The sequence below is a fragment of the Pantherophis guttatus genome, chromosome 12, assembly GCF_059756535.1.
Source record: "Pantherophis guttatus breed Tessera chromosome 12, ASM5975653v1, whole genome shotgun sequence".
NCBI classification, from domain to species: domain Eukaryota; kingdom Metazoa; phylum Chordata; class Lepidosauria; order Squamata; family Colubridae; genus Pantherophis; species Pantherophis guttatus.
In genome coordinates this window covers 11,009,199-11,030,877 of record NC_142074.1, presented here as the reverse complement: position 1 = coordinate 11,030,877, position 21,679 = coordinate 11,009,199, and the positions used below count along the sequence as shown (strand labels likewise).

General features: G+C 43.4%; 1 protein-coding gene and 1 long non-coding RNA gene across 2 annotated transcripts in view; both read right to left on the bottom strand.

The window, feature by feature from the left end:
* Positions 1-8,961, bottom strand: part of SH3BGRL (SH3 domain binding glutamate rich protein like) — a 38,200-nt gene extending 29,239 nt beyond the window's left edge. Inside the window, exon 1 of the mRNA XM_034434987.3 lies at positions 8,547-8,961. Within this exon, the coding sequence (XP_034290878.1) occupies positions 8,547-8,591 (45 nt within the window). The 5' untranslated portion in view covers positions 8,592-8,961. The remainder of the gene's footprint in view (positions 1-8,546) is intronic.
* Positions 8,962-12,325: 3,364 nt separating this feature from the next.
* LOC117675927 (uncharacterized) overlaps positions 12,326-21,679 on the bottom strand; it is a 59,278-nt gene continuing 49,924 nt past the window's right edge. Inside the window, exon 4 of the long non-coding RNA XR_004594301.3 lies at positions 12,326-12,710. This is a non-coding gene — a long non-coding RNA (uncharacterized LOC117675927). The remainder of the gene's footprint in view (positions 12,711-21,679) is intronic.

Sequence of the window (21,679 nt, the reverse complement as noted above, 5' to 3'; positions counted from 1 at the left end):
TCCTCTCTTGTGGCAGCCCCTCAAAATTTCAGCTTTCTCCTCTAGGATTTTCAACACCATGACTAATTTCACACCAAAGTCTGTAATATTAAGATCTGGAATCCCGTCAATCTTCATTCTGCAGGAGCCAAAAGTGACATCCTCATTTTAGACCTATCCTGAATAAATCTCGTATTTATCTCACTTGAGGACTGCAGCTCCAGTTTGCTTAAAAGCGAAATCTCCTTTGAACAGAATCAATTCTGTAAAATGTGAGTTGGAGGGAAAAATTGGACGCCAGCCACTAACTTCAGTTGGCAACCCAGCGAAAAAGCAACGTGATCGAAGTCTGAAAAGAATGCCTTATGGCCGCAGTTTGAGTTCCTTCAGAAAGCAGTGGGCCAGAAGTTATCCATGAGGCCACCCAATGACTGCCTTTCAGTAGGAAAGGCCCAGCTTCTTGGCAGGCTCTGAAATCAGCCCAACAATGTTTGACTTTTACAGCTCTGAAAATGGCTTTTGTATAGTCCAAAATAAACACAGAGGCAACCTCTCCAATGGCTGGAGGGCAGCTGCTTAACATGGTTATCCATTAACTGCTAAAGGTTCAGCAAGGAAATTGGGGAGAGAGGGATGGAGAGCCATAGTTTGCCTGCTGAGCTCTGCCGAACATCCCTAAGACTGTTTGATTCACATTTTTCCTCTGTTATTGTTAAAGGCATTTAAACATCTCATATTTGCCAACCACAGTTCAAAGATTAACAGCCAGAATAATTCAAAATGAATCGGGGAGGTAGTTTTGGGCAACGGCGCTTCCACCGATTCTGTGTCTTCCTAACAATTTACAAGTTCGTGTTTTTAGGGTGGTTCTCGGAAAAGCTGCTGGGTGAAGCTTGCCAGGAAACTGCAGAATTAAAGAATTATGTCTCCCTAAAGACTGCTTCTATGCTTTTTTCCAGTTGAATTTTCCAGCTTGGTTTGGAACAACAGATGCTGCAAATTATAACTTATTATACAAATCTAACCCATCCTTTTAAAGATGACATCCATCCTCTCATAGACTTTCATGTTCTCCAGCACACCCCAGTGCCATGATTAGATTTCCTGTCTTGTATGATCATTAAAAGACATGCTCAAGGCATATTTTAGCCATTTAGCCATCCACAACCACTTTCACTACAGTGTGCACAAATCCAAACTCACTTATACAACCCAAAAAAACTATGAATCAGGAAGTTCCAACATATAATTAGCAAACCAGAGACCTGGAAACCACTTACACGGTTGGTAACTCCTGGATTAGGCCTCCCCCCCCGTCCCTCCTATCAACTCCTTCAACTCCTACCCTCAAAACGACACTATAGAGCACTGCACACCAGAACAACTAGACACAAGAACAGTTTTTTCCCGAACGGCATCACTCTGCTAAACAAATAATTCCCTCAAACTATTCACTAAGTCTGCATTACTATTACTATTAATCTTCTCATCGTTCCTATCACATATCTCCTCCCACTTATGACTGTATGATTGTAACTTTGTTGCTTGTATCCTTATGATTTAAACTGATTGTTTCCTAGTATGATTTGATTGCTTATTTGTTCCCTATGACTATCATTAAGTGTTGTACCTTATGATTCTTGACGAATGTATCTTTTCTTTTTATGTACACTGAGAGCCTATGCACCAAAGACAAATTCCTTGTGTGTCCAATCACACTTGGCCAATAAAGAATTCTATTCTACTCTACTCTACTCTACTCTACTCTACTCTACTCTACTCTACTCTACTCTACTCTATTCTATTCTGTATTCTGTGCTATTTCTATTTCTATTTCTTTCTATTTCTATTTCTATTCTTCTGTTGAATCGTGTCTTATTCTTAGAGACTATCTGAACAAGTCCCTGCAGTTTTTCTCGGCAAAGATATTTTTATTTTATTTTTTTGGGAAGTGGCTTGCCATTGACTCCTTCTTAGGGCTGAGAGAAAGTGACTGGCCCAAGGGCACCCAACTGGCTTTGTGCTCAAGGCACATCTAGAACTCAAACATCTTTCTCAAGGTTTCTAATCTGGTGCCTTAACCACTACAACTACACTGGGTCTCAACCACTGACATCTACCCTTCCTTTAAAAGTATTTGCTCGGATTGTTCCCCAAAATAAATACCTTTTAATGGTCTCTAGATGAAATTGGGTCGAGATCCACTGGCACAAGGCATAAAATAAAGCTAAAAGCAATATTTAAAAGAACTAAGAAAAGAATCCAAACAGCAGGAAGACTGGATATTCCTGCCTCATTCCTACGAAGGAGGCCATCCACCCTTTTCCAGTCCTCAAAAAATATTCAGTATGATCCCCATCCATCCAGTCCTGCACTCAACGATGAATCACAGTGGTACACAAAGCACGATGCTCGAGTTCATACAGCACACTGAGACCCTATGAAACAGATAGCTTAGAGGGTGTGAATCAGAGGTGGGTTCTAATGTTTTTTACTACAGGTTCTGTGGTGTGGCTTATTTTGTGGGCGTGGCTGATGGTCATGTGACAATTATTTAGGATTTAGCAGAGGTAATGGTCTACCAGGCTTTTCACTTAACAACTGTGGCAAAAAAAAAAAAGACATAAAATTAGGCGTCACTCACTTAACAACATCAGTGGAGAGACAGTTATTTGTTAAGTTTAGATTCGAACTTCTAGATACTAACGTTAGATTCGGCCGCTATCGGAAAATCCCGTATGACAAAAGAATATGCATATGTGGGGTAAACATCGTGGAGGACACTGCGCATATAATATTCGAATGTAGTCTCTATCAAGAAGTAAGAAAACAATATCTGTCCCCAATTATAAATAAATTTCCCCACTGGAATATAAGCCAAAAATTAGCATTTCTGTTGAGGGCTGACTCTCCTCCCCTGGTAAGAGCGATCACTCGATACCTTAAAAGAATGACGGCAATACGAGCCAGTTATATCAAAAAACATTTTATCGATGTAAGGAAGATGAGCGCAATTAGAGAGGAGCTATCCTATTTGGGTTATCTAGTCTTGGCAACTTAGCTATTGAAATTTGATATTGTAAAATTTTAATGTCATCTATCATATATTTTTAGATTGCTATTTTTGTAACTGTTTTATCTTTTTCCCTTTTTCTTTTCTGTTTTGTTTGAAAAGGCCTTCGGGCTATTCAATAAACTATACTGCACTTAACAACTGCTTTGCTTCACAACGGATATTCTGGTCCCAATTGTGATTATTATATTGGGGATCACCTGTAGGTATAGCACCTTTCACTTTAAGTCAGTGGGTTTGTTTTCCCCGAACTTGACTTAAAATGTGTGGACTTTAACTCCCAGAATTCCCCAGCCTCCCTGCTGCGTGAATTCAAGGTACGCCTGTTGGGAATCTCCAAATGGCCAATGAAACAGCCATTTTCACGGGGTTTGTTTATTATGGACATTGCTCAAAGGAGTAACAATTAAATTAGTGTAAACCACAGGAAGATCCCTGCCTCAGAGGTTTATGCAGGAAGTCCTTGACTTACGACCACAATTGAGCCCAACATTTCTGTTGCTAAGCGAAACATTTATTAAGTGACTTTTCCCCCATTTTATGACTTTTCTTGCCACATTTGTTAAGTGAATCATTGACGGTCTTAAATTATTAACACGGTTGTTAACGGAATCTGCCTTCTTCACTGACCTTGCATGTCAGAAGGCTGCAAAAGGGGAGCCCCCAGGACACCGCAACCGTCATATATGTGAGTCCATTGCCAAGCGTCTGAATTTTGATCTCGTGAGCAATGGGGATGCTTCAGCGTGTGACAATTGGTCGCAAGTCACTTTTTTCAGTACCCATGTCTCACTTTGAACAGTCACTAAACGAACTGTCGTAAGTGCAAGACTTACCTATCATCCAGAATGTAGTTATGAAGAAGGAAAGGAGAAGAAACACAAGGAAAGGGTAGCAGTAAGAAAGGATAAAGCGGCAGCTGCAATTTCAATAGTAGTTAAAATCTTTCACTTGGGGTTATTGATTAAAGCAGTGTTTCTCAACCTTGGAAGCTTGAAGATGGGTGGACTTCAACTCCCAGAATCCCCCAGCCTTCTGGGAGTTGAAGTCCACCCATCTTCAAGCTTCCAAGGTTGAGAAACACTGGATTAAAGGGTGAAAGCTAATATCTCTACTGCAGAGATGGCTTCTAATAGCTGCGATACTTAAGAAAGAGAAGAGGAACAGAAAGTTCTCCTTCCTCCCTGTTTATCATTCTGTAGTGTGAAATTTCAGGGATAATCTCAACGCTAAGACAAATTGCCTACACCATTGTCTCAGCCTGGATAAAAACAGTTTCTTTAATTATAGGCTTTGCCCAAAACATGTTACATTTTAAGTAGCACTGATGTCTCTCCACCAAACCCTCCCCTCGTGAAAGCACCAGGGGTGGGCTTCGAAAATTTTAGCAAGGGGTTCTCTGCCTGGTTGCTGGGTGGGCGTGGCCTAGTTGGCCTCCTGCACCATGGCGGGGGGAGGGGGCATTTTTGCCCTCCCTGGGCTCTGGAGGCTTTTCTCGAGCCTCCGGGAGTGCGAAAATGTCCTCTGCAGGCTCTGGAGGCTGGAAACGTTTCCGGTCTTCCTGAACTTCCAGTAGGCCCATTTTTCGCCCTCCCCGAGGGTCCGCACGTACCCTGCACTTACCTGCATCCAAAGTGGGCCACGTGGGGACTCCTGGGATGGGCAGGGGTGGGCGGGGCCAGCCAGGAATGGGATTTGGAGGTTCTCCAAAATGCACAGAATCTTAGGTAGAGGTTCTCCCAAACCCCTGCGAACCCCCAGCAGCCCACCCCTTGACAGCACCCATGATACATTCACACACCAGTGGTGGGTTCCTCCCGGTTCGGTCCGGTTCGGCTGAGCCGATAGCGGTGACGATATGACGTCACCAAACCGGTTCTCCCCCCCTCACCCTCCCACCCCCAACGTTATTCTTACCTTTTATTTGGTCCCACCCCCAATCTATTGCTGCCTCCTGAGTCCCAGCTGATGACTAGAGGGGAAAAAACTGTTTAAACTCTTGCCACGCTTCAAAGGGCCGTCCTACAGCTGATCAGTGTTAAAAGCAAACAAACGAGTCAGGTCATAAATTCGAGGACTGGTCGTAAGTGCGAGGACCTTCCAGAAATGACTCTGACCAGTTAGCCACGCCCACCTAGTCACATGACCTCCAAGCCACACCCACAAAATAAGCCACGCCCACAGAACCGGTAGTAAAAAAAAATTAGAACTCACCCCTGATTCACACACACATTCATCAGCGTACTACCATGTGGGCGAACCTAGTAAAAGCGTAATTCTGCACAAAGAGAAATTCAGCACAAAGGGACTTTATGTTAGTTTCCTGGAGCAAAGGTTAGCCTCCGGGAGGTTCAGATCTCCACAAGGCCTTCAGCTAAGCTGCAGCTCAATAAGAGTTTTCCACGTGAACTTTTAAGAGTCGACTCCCTACTTGTAAAAAGGTCACCAACTCAAGAGGAGGCCGAGTGGGAAACGATCAACTCGGGAAAGTATTAAGCAGCTCCTAAGATTCATTTTAAGGCTTGTTTTTCTAGTGTTCTTGTGGTACTGATTTACCATTTTAAGCTGGCTTTTAAAAAGTCTGTCCAAGAACAACAAACCATTGCTTTCTTTAAAGCATAAGAACCCGAGGGCTTGCAAAGGTTTTCCTCACTTTATTTTCTTAGCGATAGCCCTGCCCAAGATGGTCCAGACAAGAAGCACAAACAGGAGTGCTAACTTTATCTTTATTGTAAGTATAATATTAACAGATTCTTGCAAGACTGAATGTGCTTCTCCCTTCCTTCCTTTTACTCTCCAGAAAACTAGGGAGCGTCTTTTCTGAAATGTTTCCTTCCCTCCCCCCCACCCCTTCTGTGGTCTGAAACATCTTTTACTTACTCCTTGTCTAGTCTGCAGCTCTCCTTCCTGTCTCCCAAGGTCATTCGCACATAGCATTACTCTAACTGATCCCAAGAGGTAGATCAGGTGAGTCAGACAATTGACAAAAAAAAAAAGGTCACTATGACCAAGCAGAGCTTTTGCATCAAGATCTCCCCCGAAGTACACCACCCTACTTACTCAATGCAATATTTTGCTCATCCCTGTGTATTTTGGGAAATAGCCCTCCGGTCTTTCCCTAGCTTTGCAAGTCCTTCATCAATGCTGAGTCACAAGAGATCTCACTTAATGTACACACTGAATTACAGGCTGAGGCATTTTGGATGAAAACACAGAAAGGAAACGTGAGAAATCCGTAAACACTCAGGTCCGCGGGACAGAAAATGCTTGGGAAAACCCACAAAGTGGAAATAAAATTTAGAATACACTGGCAAAGCAACATGAGGTGCACCAAACACCTTTGCTGGAATCGAAACAAAGACCAGAGCTTTGTGTTTCAAACAGCAGGATCTTTGCTTGGAGTGGTGAAAGCAGGGTGCTAAGTGGATTAAACGGATGCTTATTGTTTAGATAATCTCGGTAATCTTTTTTTTTTTTTTTTAAAGGTGAATATGACAAGCTGGCAACTTGATTCCTCCCAGGCAAACTTTATCACCGGAGCCCAGAAGGCACTAAGAAAAAAAAAAAAAAAAAGAATTCTTGCACAGAGAAAGAATCGGTGCATCTTCAGAGGCTCTCCAGACTAACAGAAAGCTTCCTCTAAATTAGAAAAAAGGGTTGCACCCAGTTGGGAAGCCTCAAGCATGTATTTTAGGAGATGGAAAATGTTTGTGGTCCAGCCCTGAGCAGCAAAGGATCCCATCCAATGAAGATACACTGGACTATTATATCCAGAGGAGTGGGGGCAGGAACTAAACCACAAAGCCATTATTTACCCAGGAGTGAACTGCACTGACCAGGTAGGCCTTACTATAGAAGAGATCAGCCAACCAGCCCTGCTGATGAAAACTTTAAAAAAGGCCACAACCACATCCTAGGTACCACCTACCACCCTTCACTAGCGAGACAATCCTGTATTCATTTAAACCAGTGTTTCTCAACCTTGGAAGCTTGAAGATGGGTGGGCTTCAACTCCCAGAATCCCCCAGCCACCTATCTTCAAGCTACCAAGGTTGAGAAACACTGCTTTAATCAATAACCCCAAGTGAAAGATATTAACTACTATTGAAATTCTGGGAGTTGAAGCCCACCCATCTTCAAGCTTCCAAGGTTGAGAAACACTGGATTAAAGGGTGAAAACTATATCTCTACTGCAGAGATGGCTTCTAATAGCTGCGATACTTAAGAAAGAGAAGAAGAACAGAAGGTTCTCTTTCCTTCCTGTTTATCATTCTGGCTGGGGGGTTTCTGGGAGTTGAAGCCCACCCATCTTTTTTTTTTTATTATTTATATGCCGCCCTTCTCCGGAGACTCAGGGCGGCTTACAATGCGCTAAGCAATAGCCTTCATCCTTTTGTATATTTATACAAAATCACCTTATTGCCCCCACAAACTGGGTCCTCAATTTACCTACCTTAGAAAGGATGGAAGGCTGAGTCAACCTTGAGCCTTGGCGAGATTCGAACCTGCAGTAATTGCAGGCAGCTGGTCTTAATAACAGGGTGCTTTAGACCACTGTACTACCAAGGCTCCTAGGCTTCAAGCTTCCAAGGTTGAGAAACACTGGATTAAAGGGTGAAAGCTAATATCTCTACTGCAGAGATGGCTTCTAATAGCCGCGATACTTAAGAAAGAGAAGAGCAAAAGAAGGTTCTCCTTCCTCCCTGTTTATCATTCTGGCTGGGGGCTTTCTGGGAGTTGAAGCCCACCCATCTTCAAGCTTCCAAGGTTGAGAAACACTGATTTAAACAGATAGGCTCCCAGTTCCAGGCCCCACCATTCCAGTGCATAGGAATTGACCATGGGCATCTTCTCCATGAGCCAGAAACTCTCTGCCACAAGGGCTCCCACACCAGTTGGGAAGGGGGTGGGGGTGTGTGGGAAGAGGGCCTTGATAGTAAAGGGGTCTAAAGCACCCTGTTATTAAGACCAGCTGCCTGCAATTACTGCAGGTTCGAATCTTGCCAGGCTCAAGGTTGACTCAGCCTTCCATCCTTTCTAAGGTAGGTAAATTGAGGACCCAGTTGTGGGGGCAATAAGCTGACTTTGTATAAATATACAAAAGGATGAAGGCTATTGCTTAACGCATTGTAAGCCGCCCTGAGTCTCCGGAAAAGGGCAGCATATAAATCAAATTTAAAAATAAATTAATTAATTAATTTAAAAAAAAAGAGAGAATTAGGTTCCAGGTGAAGGGGCTGCAACCACAAAGCACCCGCCCTGCTCTCATTTTGGGGGGGGGGGATTGGGAGGAGGGGTCGCTGCAAAAAGGGAGGAAAGGAAAGGGAGGGGAGTCTCCTCTTTCTCTACAGGGTGATGGGGGGGGTGGTTGGGGAAGGCTGGGCAGGGGGGCTGCGGTGGCAACTTTCCTCCGGGACAAAGGCGAAGAAAGTTGGGAGGCAGCGGTGGGGAGGGGGAAGGGGAGGGAGAGAGAGAGGAGGGGGCGTCCCCTTACCTTGGTGGAGCCGGAGGAAGAAGCGATGTAGACGTTGATCACCATCCTGGAGGAGACCCAGCAAGGGCAGACAGGCCAAGCGAGCGTCGGAGGAAGGGAGGGTGGGGAGTGGGGGCGGCTGGAGAACCGGAGCAGAGCCGGGGGCGAGGTCCAGCGGGGCCAAGCGCTCCACCTCCCGAGCCTCTCGCGCGCTCTGCCTCTCTCGAGCTGCCCAGCCTTGGAAGATTCGGGCGGAGCGCCGTCTGCTAAAAAGGCGCCGTGGCAAAAGGCGGGGCGGAGGAAGCCCCCGTAAAAGGGAGCGGGGCTGCGATGCGGAGCAAACCCCGCGGATGGACTGGCTGGGAGGGAGGGAGGGATTCGCCTCGGCCAGCGCTCCAACCCCGGCCCCTTCCAAGCCGAGAGCCAAAGCCAGTCGGCCCCGCCTTTTGAGAAGATGCGCCAGGTTGCAACTCCCATCTTCTGGAATTAGCATCCTCCCGGGAAGAGCTGGACTAAACAGAACAGGAGAACAAAGTTAGAAGGGACCTTGGAGGTCATCTAGTCCAACCCCGGCCCCTTCCAGGCTGAGAACCAAGCCAGCTGCCCTGCCAGGTTGCAACTCCCATTTTCTGGAATTAGCATCCTCCCGGGAAGAGCTGGACTAAACAGAACAGAAGAACAAAGTTAGAAGGGACCTTGGAGGTCATCTAGTCCAACCCCGGCCCCTTCCAGGCTGAGAACCAAGCCAGCTGCCCTGCCAGGTTGCAACTCCCATCTTCTGGAATTAGCATCCTCCCGGGAAGAGCTGGACTAAACAGAACAGAAGAACAAAGTTAGAAGGGACCTTGGAGGTCATCTAGTCCAACCCCGGCCCCTTCCAGGCTGAGAACCGATCCCAGCTGTGTTGCCTGATCATCAGAGCCTTTTCAAAGCGTTTTTTTAACCACCACTTCCCCGGAAGAGGTCGCAGAAAAAAATGCTTTGAAAAAGCCTCTGACGATACCAGCTGAGCCGCGTGATCATCAGAGGCTTTTTTTTTTTACTTTTTTTCTTTAAATAAATTTTTATTTGAATATAAATATTAAAAAAACATAACATAACATATACACGACAAACATTTATACAACATATAAACGAAAAGATTGTTTCCTTCATAAGCATTTTTTTAAAGTGACATTCTACTTATATTTCTTCACCTCTCCTTAATCTAATAACATTTTTTTTTAAAAAAATCGGTAATATTTCCCCCTATATTTTTTGTTTATTTCTCATTTTTTTAAAAGTAGTTTTTATTGAATATAAATATTAAAAAAGACATACGTAACATATACACAACAAACATTTATACAACATATACACAAAAAGAGTGTAATTTCTTCTTAAGCATTTTTTCAGAGTGACGTTCTACAATTCTACTTATGGTATATTCCTTCACCTCTCCTTAATCTAATAACATTTTTAATTATATATATATATATTTAAATTGGTAATATTTCCCCTATATTTTTTGTATATTTCTGATTTTTAACCAATTATACCAATTATTCCATATTTTGTAATAATCTGAGCTGCGCGAACATCAGAGGCTTTTTTTTTTTTTACTTTTAAAAGCATTTTTTTGGTGGAAGAGGTTGTAGAAAAAATGCTTTTAAAAGTAGGGGGGGAAAGCCTCTGATGATCGCGCAGCTCAGCTGGGCATGGTGGGGGGTGGGGGTGGCACAGGGATTTTTGCTACCAGTTCTCCGAACCACCCGCCACCATCGCTACCGGTTTGGGCAATCCGGTCCGAACCAGGAGCATTTCACCCCTGGCTTCTTGGTTGTCTCCTTTGCAAGAGACCAATAAGGCACTGTTTCTCCACCTTGGCCATTTTAAGATATGTGGACTTCAACTCCCAGAATTCCACAGCCAGCATGAGTTGAAGAGCACACAACTTAAAATGGCTAAAGGTTGAGAAACACTGACTAGAGCAGAGGGCTCCAACCTTGGCAACTTTAAGACTTGTGGACTTCAACTCCCAGAATTCCTCAGCCAGCAAAGAATTCTGGGATTTGAACTCCACAAGTCTTAAAGTTGCCAAGGTTGGAGACCCCTGGACTAGAGCATCATCTGCTTCAGCCTTTTGGATCTTCAGCCTTTTGGTCAATCAGCAATTTGATGTAACCAAGAGTGGTGTGTTGTAAGCCCAGGAGACATACCTTCACTTCCTGGGGTTTTGTTTATTTCAACAAAAGGAAACCAACTTTTTCTCTCCCATCTATTTCTCTACAGCTCCGTTTGCAGAACACACAAAGTAGCCAATCCCATCACACCTTGTGCAAATCCAAGTCTGTGCATTTGTAGTTTGGGGCAGTGTTTCTCAACCTTGGCAATTTTAAGGTGTGTACACTTCAACACCCAGCATTGAAGTCTTGCTTAAAGTTTAAACGGTGGACAAACATTGGTTTAGGATATTGCACAAAACCAGGTTGAAAAAAAACATGGTTTAGATATCAATAAAAGGGGTGTGGTGGCTCAGTGGCTAAGATGCTGAGCTCGTCGATCGAAAGGTCGGAAGTTCAGCAGTTTGAATCCCTAGTGTTGCATAACGGAGTGAGCTCCCATTACTTGTCCCAGCTTCTGCCAACCTAGCAGTTCGAAAGCAGGTAAAAAATGCAAGTAGAAAAATAGGGACCACCTTTGGTGGGAAGGTAACAGTGTTCCGTGCGCCTTTGGCATTTAATCATGCCGGCCACATGACCACGGAGATGTCTTCGGACAGCGCTGGCCCTTCGGCTTAGAAACAGAGATGAGTACTGCCCCCTAGAGTTAGGAACGACTAGCACATATGTGTGAGGGGAACCTTTACCTTTACCTTTAATGAAGTAAATGAAACCCCGGAGTAAAAATACAGAGAGGGCATTGTGGGGATTTTTAAGAATGGCTAGCAGCACCTCCAAGGATGTGCCAGCAGCCTGCTCTACCAACTCCAAGAATCAGTGGCTTCTTAACTTTTTTCTAACCTTGGTTGAACCTTTTCTTTTCTTTTCTTTTTCTTTTTTTTTTGCTTTAATTTATATGCTGCCCTTCTCCAGAGACTCAGGGCGGCTTACAATGCGTTGAGCAATAGCCTTCATACTTTTGTATATTTATACAAAGTCAGCTTATTGCCCCCACAATCCGGGTCCTCATTTTACCTACCTTAGAAAAGATGGAAGGCTGAGTCAACCTTGAGCCTGGGGAGATTTGAACTTGCAGTAATTGCAAGCAGCAGATGTTAATAACAGTGTTTAGTCCACTGTACTACAGGCTCTTATCTTCTTGATCATCAGAGTCACTTAACAGAAAAGGGAGGTGTACAAAATAGATGGGACAGACAGGTAGATAAGCAAGCTTATCTAGTCTGAGATACTCAACATTGGCAGAGGGTCTCCAGAGTTTCAGACTTTTTTGGGGGGGGATGTCACAGGCTTTTTCAACACTTTCAATGGGATCATCTATTCTGAAGGAGTTGGAATTTGAAAATGGCGGTGGAGGTCAGAGTAGTGGAGGTGTTTGGATTTCAGTGGATAAAGAAGCATGGCTGCACTTTGCAACTAAAGAGAGACCTCTGCTGGAACAGCTAGAAAATTAAAGTGACTGACTCACTTGTTTTTCAACCTTGGCAACTTAAAAAGATGTGTGTGGACTTCAAGCTCTCAAAATTCCCCAGCCAGCATGTCTGGACTAACTGGTTCCAGCAAGAAGCCCAGAATTCAATATACAATTCTTCCCCACCTTTTTTTTTGCAGGGAAGGGATATGCAAGCCACCCTAGCTCTATTTTCTTTTTTTAAATTAAAAAAACGCAGACCTCTTTAAAATATGTCAGTGCTATTTCTATAGCACTGGGGGGGTCTACAGATCTATTTACCAACTGTTTATTTAATAACATGCAACTAAGAAACTACTAGGCCAAAAGTGAACAAACCGCATCTGGGTTTATGATGATGCAGAAATTCAGCCACTCTTAAACTTTTACTTAGTTTTAAAACGTATTTACTTTTGATTTGAAACTGCCCAACAGCCCAATAAGATTTCTTCACACCTCGTTTGCAATACAACGGGAGCTGCATAGATGCTTCACCGGTTGATCTGGATTCACAGCACCTGGCTTGCTCTGAAGAAGGCCCTCTGGGATGACAGCAGCAAATAGTGGCCATGACAACTGGTGGAGCAACAATTGAACAATTGAGATGCGGGTTAACAAGGACTCGTCCATTGCTACCTTAGAAAAGATTGCGCATAAGGCTTAAATAATGAAACGCCACAGGAAGGAAAGCATTCTATCCCGATGTGGGTGGACTTTTGTATTTTATCTCTGTCGCCACAGACCTAGAAGGGTGGGGGGAGTGAAAAAATGAGAGGGAGTTTGACAGGCAATCTGGCTCTCTAGCCACGTGACTCATGGACCAAGGGTGCTTTTACTTCTACAAATAAACAGCATACAATATTTATTCCGTTGTGTCAAGAAGAGTTTGGTGAGAGTTAGACAAGCTGCTTCTGGGTTTAATTTGATTAGAAGAGAGTATATGGATTAGGGCAGAGTGATATTTGCAATCTGACTACATCCTTGGGGAGGAAGATAGAGATAGGTGGAGCTAAAGGCGAACTGGGTAGGGCCAGACCCCAAGGCAACCACACATCTTCCTTAGTGAAGTGTGCAAACCAGTGTTTGCATTTCCTGCCTCGGATGAGGAGAGCACATTTTTCTCCTTCTGAAGCGTCTTAACAAATTGCATCACTGTCTGATTTGGTGGCAGCAGTGCCTCAGATAGAAAGTCCACACAGAGAGTGGTAAGGACAGCAGAGATGATCATAGGAAGCTCACTTCCTGGTATTCAGGATACTGCTCGTAAACGCTAAGTGCTTAGAACTCAAAGCATTATTAGAGACCCCACACACCCATGTCATGGTCTGTTTCTGTTGCTTCCCTCTGGGAGGTGGTTTTGAAGTATTTCTAGCAGGACCACCTGATTCTGTAACAGCTTTGTTCCCTATGCCATCCATCTGGTAAACTGGCAAGATTTGTTTTTCTTGCTATGACAGTGTTGTTTCTCTGTGTCATATATGTAGGTATATGCATAATTCTGTATTTTATTTATGTACCGTGTTTCCTTGAAAATAAGACCCTGTCTTATATTTTTTTGAACCCTGAAATAAGTGCTTGGCCTTATTGCCATGCGCTCAAAAGCCTGATTGGGCTTATTATCAGGGGATGTCTTATTTTGGGGAAAACAGGGTAGTATATATTGGAGGTGATGACCCTTGGAGAGCTGTATGCAACAAAATTTCATTTTAATGTATGCCAATTAGTGTACATTCAAAGTGACAATAAAGTTATTATTCTATTATTCTAACCACACCCAGATGCAAGTCAATCCACAGAAAACCACCCCAGCTTCATAGAGCTTGTTAAGGAATTCGCAAAGTAACCCTTGCAAGGGTGTGCACATGAAAGCGATTGAGAGTAGTTACGAATAAACACAGCCAACACACAGATACACTGAGTTGTGTTTACTTTCAGGAAATAGGAAGGCACAGTCCAATAAACAGTCCAGGTCATACATATATAAAGCAGGAGATAGCAAAACGATAGTCCAGGGATAATCCAATAACAAAGTCTTCTTACCAGTCGTCGTAGTCATTCACAATAAACAGTTCTTCTGGATTTGCAAACAGTAGCATACAGAGATATCAGAGAGCAAGAACAGCAAAGAGAAACAAACCATGTTTCTAGCTCCCTCTTAAGGACATTGGCTACAGAGCTAACCAATCAGGACACAGTATGATGCAATACAGCAGTTTTTTTTTTTTTTTAATTTGATTTATATGCCGCCCTTCTCCGGAGACTCAGGGCGGCTTACAGTGCGTTGAGCAATAGCCTTCATCCTTTTGTATATTTAGCTTATTGCCCCCACAAACTGGGTCCTCATTTCACCTACCTTAGAAAGGATGGAAGGCTGAGTCAACCTTGAGCCTTGGAGAGATTCGAACCAGCAGTAAATTGCAGGCAGCTGTGTTAATAACAGGGTGCTTTAAACCACTGTAGTACCAAGGCTCTAGTTTTAAAGCTATATTGAGGGTTTATATATTGCCAATCCAACAAGTTAGGTAATAGTCATTTCCTAACAGAGCTGTTTTGTTCATCCCTTCACCCCTACAAAGTGACATGCCCTTGTTGCATGTCCTTCTTAACAATGCCTGTTCCTTCACTGTTCTCTCCATCAAGCCAGCCAACACTCTGTTCTTCTCTTTCCACCAAAAAACAGCTGGGCATTCAGGGAAAATCCACTAACATCTATCAGACTACAACTGAAAAGTTCAGCCCTGGCAGGGAAGAGGGGGGAAAAGCTTGTCAACTGCTACCTAACTCCCACGAGAAAATTAGAAGCAGCCTAGTTTGCTCAAGAAAGCCTCTTTTACCCTCAAAAAAAGAGAAGGAACTGGCTTTGCAAGATAACAGGTGACCAAAAGGGCTGCTCCCGGAATCATTGTTATGCTGCAAATCCCAAAGGTGCTTTTTTTTTTTTCAGGAGGCAACTGGACTTTCTTGGTTTTTTTTCTTTGAAGATGTTTCGCTTCTCATCCAAGAAGCTTCTTCAGCTCTGAAGTCTTCAGTCTTCAAAGAAAAAACAAGACAGTCCAGTTGCCTCCTGAAAAAAAAAAGCACCTTTGGGACAACCACGACCTGGAAGACTTGAGAATCTCTACAGACTTTTCGCTATACAATGTGAGATGAACCAGTGGTGAAATTCAAATTTTTAACCTACCGGTTCTGTGGGAGTGGTGTGTCTTAGTGGGCGTGGCTGGGGAAGGATACTGCAAAATCCCCATTCCCTCCCCACTCCTGGGGGAAGGATACTGCAAAATCCCCATTCCCTCCCCACTCCTGGGGGAAGGATACTGCAAAATCCCCATTCCCTCCCTACTCCTGGGGGAAGGATATTGCAAAATCCCCATTCCCCCACTCCTGGGGGAAGGATATTGCAAAATCTCCATTCCCACCCCACTCTGGGGCCCGCCAGAGGTGGTATTTGCTGGTTCTCCGAACTACCGGTTCTCCAGAACCTGTTAGAACCTGCTGGATTTCACCCCTAAGATGAACATCCTTTGAGAGGTGTGGGAGTAAGAATGGTTTCCAGAGAAAAAAATTGCAGAGTACAGAACCGGGAGCACTACTCAGGCGATCCTGAGGACACAGATAAACCTCCAAGTGCTTCAAGGACCCTCTAAAAGGGTGCAAATGACCAGCTGTCTGCAAAGAACATAAATCCTTCCATTCCCCACCATCCAGTCAGAGCTGAAGAAGCTCCTTGGATGAGAAGCGAAACGTCTTCAAAGAACAAACAAGAAAGTCCAGTTGCCTCCTGAAAAAAAGCACTTTTGGGACAACCAGGACCTGGAGGACTGAGAATCTCTACAGACTTTTATGCTGCGAATGTTTGAAGAGGGCCATTAAACACATTACCCTCATTTGTGACAACAAAGGAAAAAACAAGGGTGCTCTACCATGGAGATGATAATTTGGTCAGCTGAATAGGTTCTGCTTCCATTCAGTTCAAAGTCTCTAAATTAAGTGGTGGTGAAGAGCAAGGTATTCACTGCTTGCATTTGTTTTGTTTTAAAGCAAGATGTTTTGTAGCCAGAACTTGGATGAATATATAGGATGAATGAAACGAGAGGACATACAAGTATTTTCACCACTCCCATGCTTCAATTACTGTGCTTTTTTTAATGCATTGTTTATTTAAGGCATTTAGACCTTATTCACCACCTGAAAAGACTCCTAGTGCAGCTTTTGTAAAAATTAATACAAATAAGACTGTCTCTACCTGAAGGTTTCCCATCTATGAAACACGATAAAATAGGAAAAAAGGAATGAGGAACAGAAAAACAAGGAAACCCAAGACCAACATTGTTAAAGTCTTCTTTTGAAAGCAGAGAACAAATTCCTTACCTTTTCTTTCCCTGCCCATTTTAAAAACCTAAGTACCAATATGTAGTGAAATAACTCCAAAACGAAAACATCGTATTAAAGTTTATCATGAGATAAAACAAATGTAATAAAAAATGAAAGTTAGAGAAGTGCAGAAAGACAAAAATGGTGAATGTTGACTTTTTTCCCCAATGCAGTAGAGTAGAAAAATACTTACAACCTCAACCTTTTGCTTTACATTTCTAAACTTAAAATAGAACACATTAAACATATTAGAAACACTGGATATATCCTTAAAGAGTTGTTTCTTTCAAACACCTTAGAGGCCTTTTTTCCCCCTTTCAGGATCACATTATATCACTTCTATCACTCTCATAATCACCTCATTAACCTTTCAGGCGTAATAAGCAAGTTTTATGCCAAGCACCCATATAACAAACTGAATCAATTCAGAATATATCCTAGCAAAAGACAGGCTGTTCCATGTATTTTGATTGAAAACAATATTTGTCCAAGCCCAATTCTGCTTTATCCACTGCATGTATTGATTTCAGGTCTGCTGGCAGTTGTATCTTCAGAACAAAGATTCGGGGAAACCTCAAAAATATTACCATATACAGGTGGTAACTCCTGCCTATGTACAAACTCCACGAGAACTTGAAAATAAAGGTGTAGAGCAGTGATGGCTAACCTTTTTGCCATCGTGTGCCAGGAGAGGGGAGAGCGCGGGGGGTGCGTGCCCACACCCATAATTCTATGCACCCTGCCCCCGCGCATGTGCGCACAACCCCACCCTCTCCCTGCTCCTGGTACGCGATGGCCCGGTAGGCCTGTTTTTGTCTCTCCCCAAGCTCTGGGGAGAGCAAAAAATGGGCCTTCTGGTCCCACTGGAAGTTGGCAACGGGCCGTTTCTGGCCTCCGGAGGGCCTCCGGGGGGGGGGTAGGGAAGGCCGTTTTCACCCTCCCCAGACTCCTAGAAAGGCTCTGGAGCCTGAGGAGAGAGAAAAACGGGCGTTCCCCACCACTCCCCGAGGCCCTCCGGAGGCAGGAAACAGCCTGTTTCCCTACTTCTGGTGTGTCCCAGGAGGCCCAAAAATCAACTGTCCGGTGCGCACATGTGCACTGGAGCTGAGCTCGCGTGCCCACCGATATGGCTACACGTGCCACCTGTGGCACGCGTGCCATAAGTTCGCCATCACAGGTGTAGAGTAATAGGTAAAGCCACTATGTTAAAGAAAGACCAATTCAAAGAGAAGTAAGGCAGGGGTGCATCTTGGCTCACAGGCTCTTCAATGTGTACATCAACTTTCTTATAAGTAGTTTGGTGCATCAGCCCTTAAAGTTAGCCAATGTTGCAATCTTATTGAATATTGATGGTGTCAAGCTCCAGAAACACGAATTGGATGAAAATGACATTTTCTGGACATTTTAGCTACTAGCAGTTCTGAGGGAGTACTTAAGCTGGTGACTTATCAGTGAACTTCCTAGGTTCCTTGTATTGTACAATGTGACTTCAAGCAGTTTTGTTCCAGGAGCAACAACTGATTGACTAGAGATTCAGAGTACATGAAAGCTTTTAGAAAGCCACAGGATCCATCCATGGAATCTTAACCACTATGATACGCTGGATGCCCTTATGGTCCTGCGAAGTAGAAAAACAGAGTTGGAAGAGATCTTGGAAGTCTTCTAGTCCAACCCCTGCTTAGGCAGGAAACCCTACACCACTTCAGACAAATGGTTATCCAACATCTTCTTAAAAACTTCCAGTGTTGAAGAATTCACAACTTCTGGAGGCAAGTTGTTCCACTGATTCATTGTTCTCACTGTCAGGAAATTTCTCCTAAGTTGCTTCTCTCCTTGATTAGTTTCCGCTCATTGCTCCTTGTCCTGCCCTCAGGTGCTTTGGAGAATAGCTTGACTCCCTCTTCTTTGGGGCAGCCCCTGAGATACTGGAACACTGCTATCACGTCTCCCCTGGTCCTTCTTCTCATTAAACTAGACATACCCAGTTCCTGCAACCATTCTTCATATGTTTTAGCCTCCAGTCTTCTAATCATCTTTGTTGCTCTTCCCTGCACTCTTTCTAGAGTCTCAACATCTTTTTTACATTGTGGCAACAAAAACTGGATGCAATATTCCAAGTGTGGCCTTCCCAAGGCATTATAAAGTGATATTAACACTTCACGTGATCTTGATTCTATCCCTGTTTATGCAGCCTAGAACTGTGTTGGCTTTTTTGGCAGCTGCAGCACACGGCTGGCTCATATTTAAATGGTTGTCCACTGGGACTCCAAGATCCCTCTCACAGTTACTACAATTGAGCAAGGTACCATATAATGCTAGTCATAATCTCCCTTTGCCTTTTCTTGATAGAGGCAAATACTTCCCAAAATTCTAGGTTACCACTACATAGAAAATTTACTTTCCAGGATGTTCTGTGGGGTTTACATGGAACCCAGAAGTGTCCTTGAGAATAAAAGTACTATACTATGTGAGACTGAGGTGCTCTGCTTAATAGTAACACGTCCTTATCTCATTTTTAATCAAACAAAATGAAAATCAGGGAAGGCAAGAGAGGTGATGCCAAGTGCCTTGTTGGCATTCCATGCATTAAGCAATAAACTAAAGTTTCAATAAAGGAGAATATTTTCAGCTAAGGGTTGAAATGAAGGGGTCCTTGCTGGTCTCTGAGCTTGGTTGTTTTCTTGCAGACATTTCATTACCCAAATTAGGTAACATCATCAATAGTAAGCCCCATTCTTTACTAGTTTGAGTAAAGAAACATCTTCAAGAAAACAACCAAGCTCAGAGAGCAACAAGGATCCCTCAAAGAGCCTTGGTGGTGCAGCAGACTAAAGTGCTGTTAAGTAGCACCAGCTGCCTGCAATTACTGCGAGTTCAAAACTCACCAGGCTCAAGGTTGACTCAGCCTTCCATCCTTTCGAGGTAGGTAAAATGAGGACTCGGATTGTGGGGGCAATAAGCTGACTTTGTATAAAAAAGAACACCGCTTGGGGGGCCCGAAAGCCCTACTAAGCAGGTATATACAAAAGTATGAAGGCTATTGCTTAACGCATTGTAAGCCGCCCTGAGTCTCCGGAGAAGGGCGGCATATAAATCCAACCAATAAATAAATAAATAAAACTAAAGTTTATAAGTCGGAAAGGCTGGATTTACACGGCTGTTAAACCTGGTTTTCAAAACGTACCAGTTAACTTTCTGTAGCAGCCTATGCCAAAACCAAAGAAGAGACACGGTGTTCCACCCATTTTGTTCCAGCTACAAAAAGACCTCATCTCCAGATCTCTTTTCCTACAATGGCCCAGCCCATCTACCTTGGGTGCAACAGGATTTCACCTGGCCAAATCATCCACTATAGTTTCTTTGCCGGTTTGTCCACTCTTGCTTTCATTCAAGATCCGGTGAACATGGGAATGGAAGGTATCTGCCCTTAGGTGTGTTCTGTTCACTTTTGACCTGCTTGACATGAAGAAACGGTGAGAGCTGGAGAAGTAGACCAGACAGGTTTGACGGATCAGTTGCCACTTGGCCTTCTGAATGAAAGATCAGCGATTGTCATCAGAGGAAAGAGGTGTTTTCTTTTCTCTTCCAACAATTAAGTTCCTATTATTTTATAGCTGTATTTCTGTTGACCTTTCCTCAGAAAGGAAAGACACTTTAAGAAAAATAGCAATTCCTGCAATTTAAATCCAGCTGAAGTCAATTGGATGCCCAACTGGAGACACACAAATCTCAGATTTAAGTGCCCTTCTCTGTAGAGCAGCGGTCCCCAACCGTGGCAACGTTAGGACTTGTGGACTTCAACCCCCAGAATTCCTCAGTCAGCAAAGCTAGAAGGCATAGAATCAAGATCACGTGAAGTGTTGATACCACTTTATAAGGCCTTGATAAGGCCACACTTGGAATACTGCATTCAGTTTTGGTCGCCACGATGTAAAAAAGATGTGGAGACTCTAGAAAGAATGAAGAGAAGAGCAACTAAGATGATTAGGGGACTGGAGGCTAAGACATATGAAGAACGATTGCAGGAATTGGGTATGTTTAGTCTAGTGAAAAGAAGGACTAGGGGTGACATGATAGCAATATTCCAATATCTCAGGGGCTGCCCCAAAGAAGAGGGAGTCAAGCTATTCTCCAAAGCACCAGAAGGCAGGATTAAAAAGCAATAGGTGGAAACTAATCAAGGAGAGAAGCAACCTAGAACTAAGGAGAAATTTCCTGACAGTTAGAACAATTAATCCGTGGAACAACTTGCCTCCAGAAGTTGTGAAATCTCCAACACTGGAAGTTTTTAAGAAGAGATTGGATAACCATTTGTCTGAACTGGTGTAGAGTTTCCTGCCTAAGCAGGGGGTTGGACTAGAAGACTTCCAAGGTCCCTTCCAACTCTGTTATTCTATTCTATTCTAAAGTTGCCAAGGTTGGGGACCCCTGCTATAGAGGTAAAGCATAAAGGTCTACATTTCCTGGGGTAAAGAAATCATTTTTCCTATCAATTAGCTCAATTTTCTGGATTGGCACCATTCACTTAAACTATAAAGCATCCCCAACCAACTAAAATAAGAGTTGTTGGCTGAGTAGTGCCCACAGTTCTGGTGTCTGCAAAAGATGGCTTTTTACACTTTTGCCTGCCGTAAAATGAAGACGTAGAGATTTGACAAAGCACGGCATCTACAGCCCATAAAACTTTATTCCTTGAACTACCAGTGAATAGAATGTAGGGAAAGACCACCAGCAGAAAAGTGCCAGATTTGCTTCTTAAAACGAGCCACTGCTCTTAAATTTCTACTATAGACAGCAGCTATTGCACAGGTTTGCTGCTCATACTTTTCACCCTTAATAAGAAACTCTAGCCTTGTACCTTTTTTAAGCTGTTTCCATAAAAGTGAGGAATTTACTAGCTGTACCTTCATATTTTCAAGTCTATTTATCAAAACTCAAAGCAAATCAGAATTAAACCATAAACCATTTTCTTTCCCAAAGGGGGAAAAAAATTCTCTCCCAAGCAAGAAAACATTTCCCAAACGAGGAAAAAAAATATTTTCTTTCCCAAACGAGGAAAAAAAAAACTTTCCCAAACAAGGAAAAACATATTTTTTTAAACTGCTGGAAGGAAAAAATAATCATCTTCAGGAGGAGGAAAAAAGCAATTCTAAGTAAATTCAGATACAATGTTT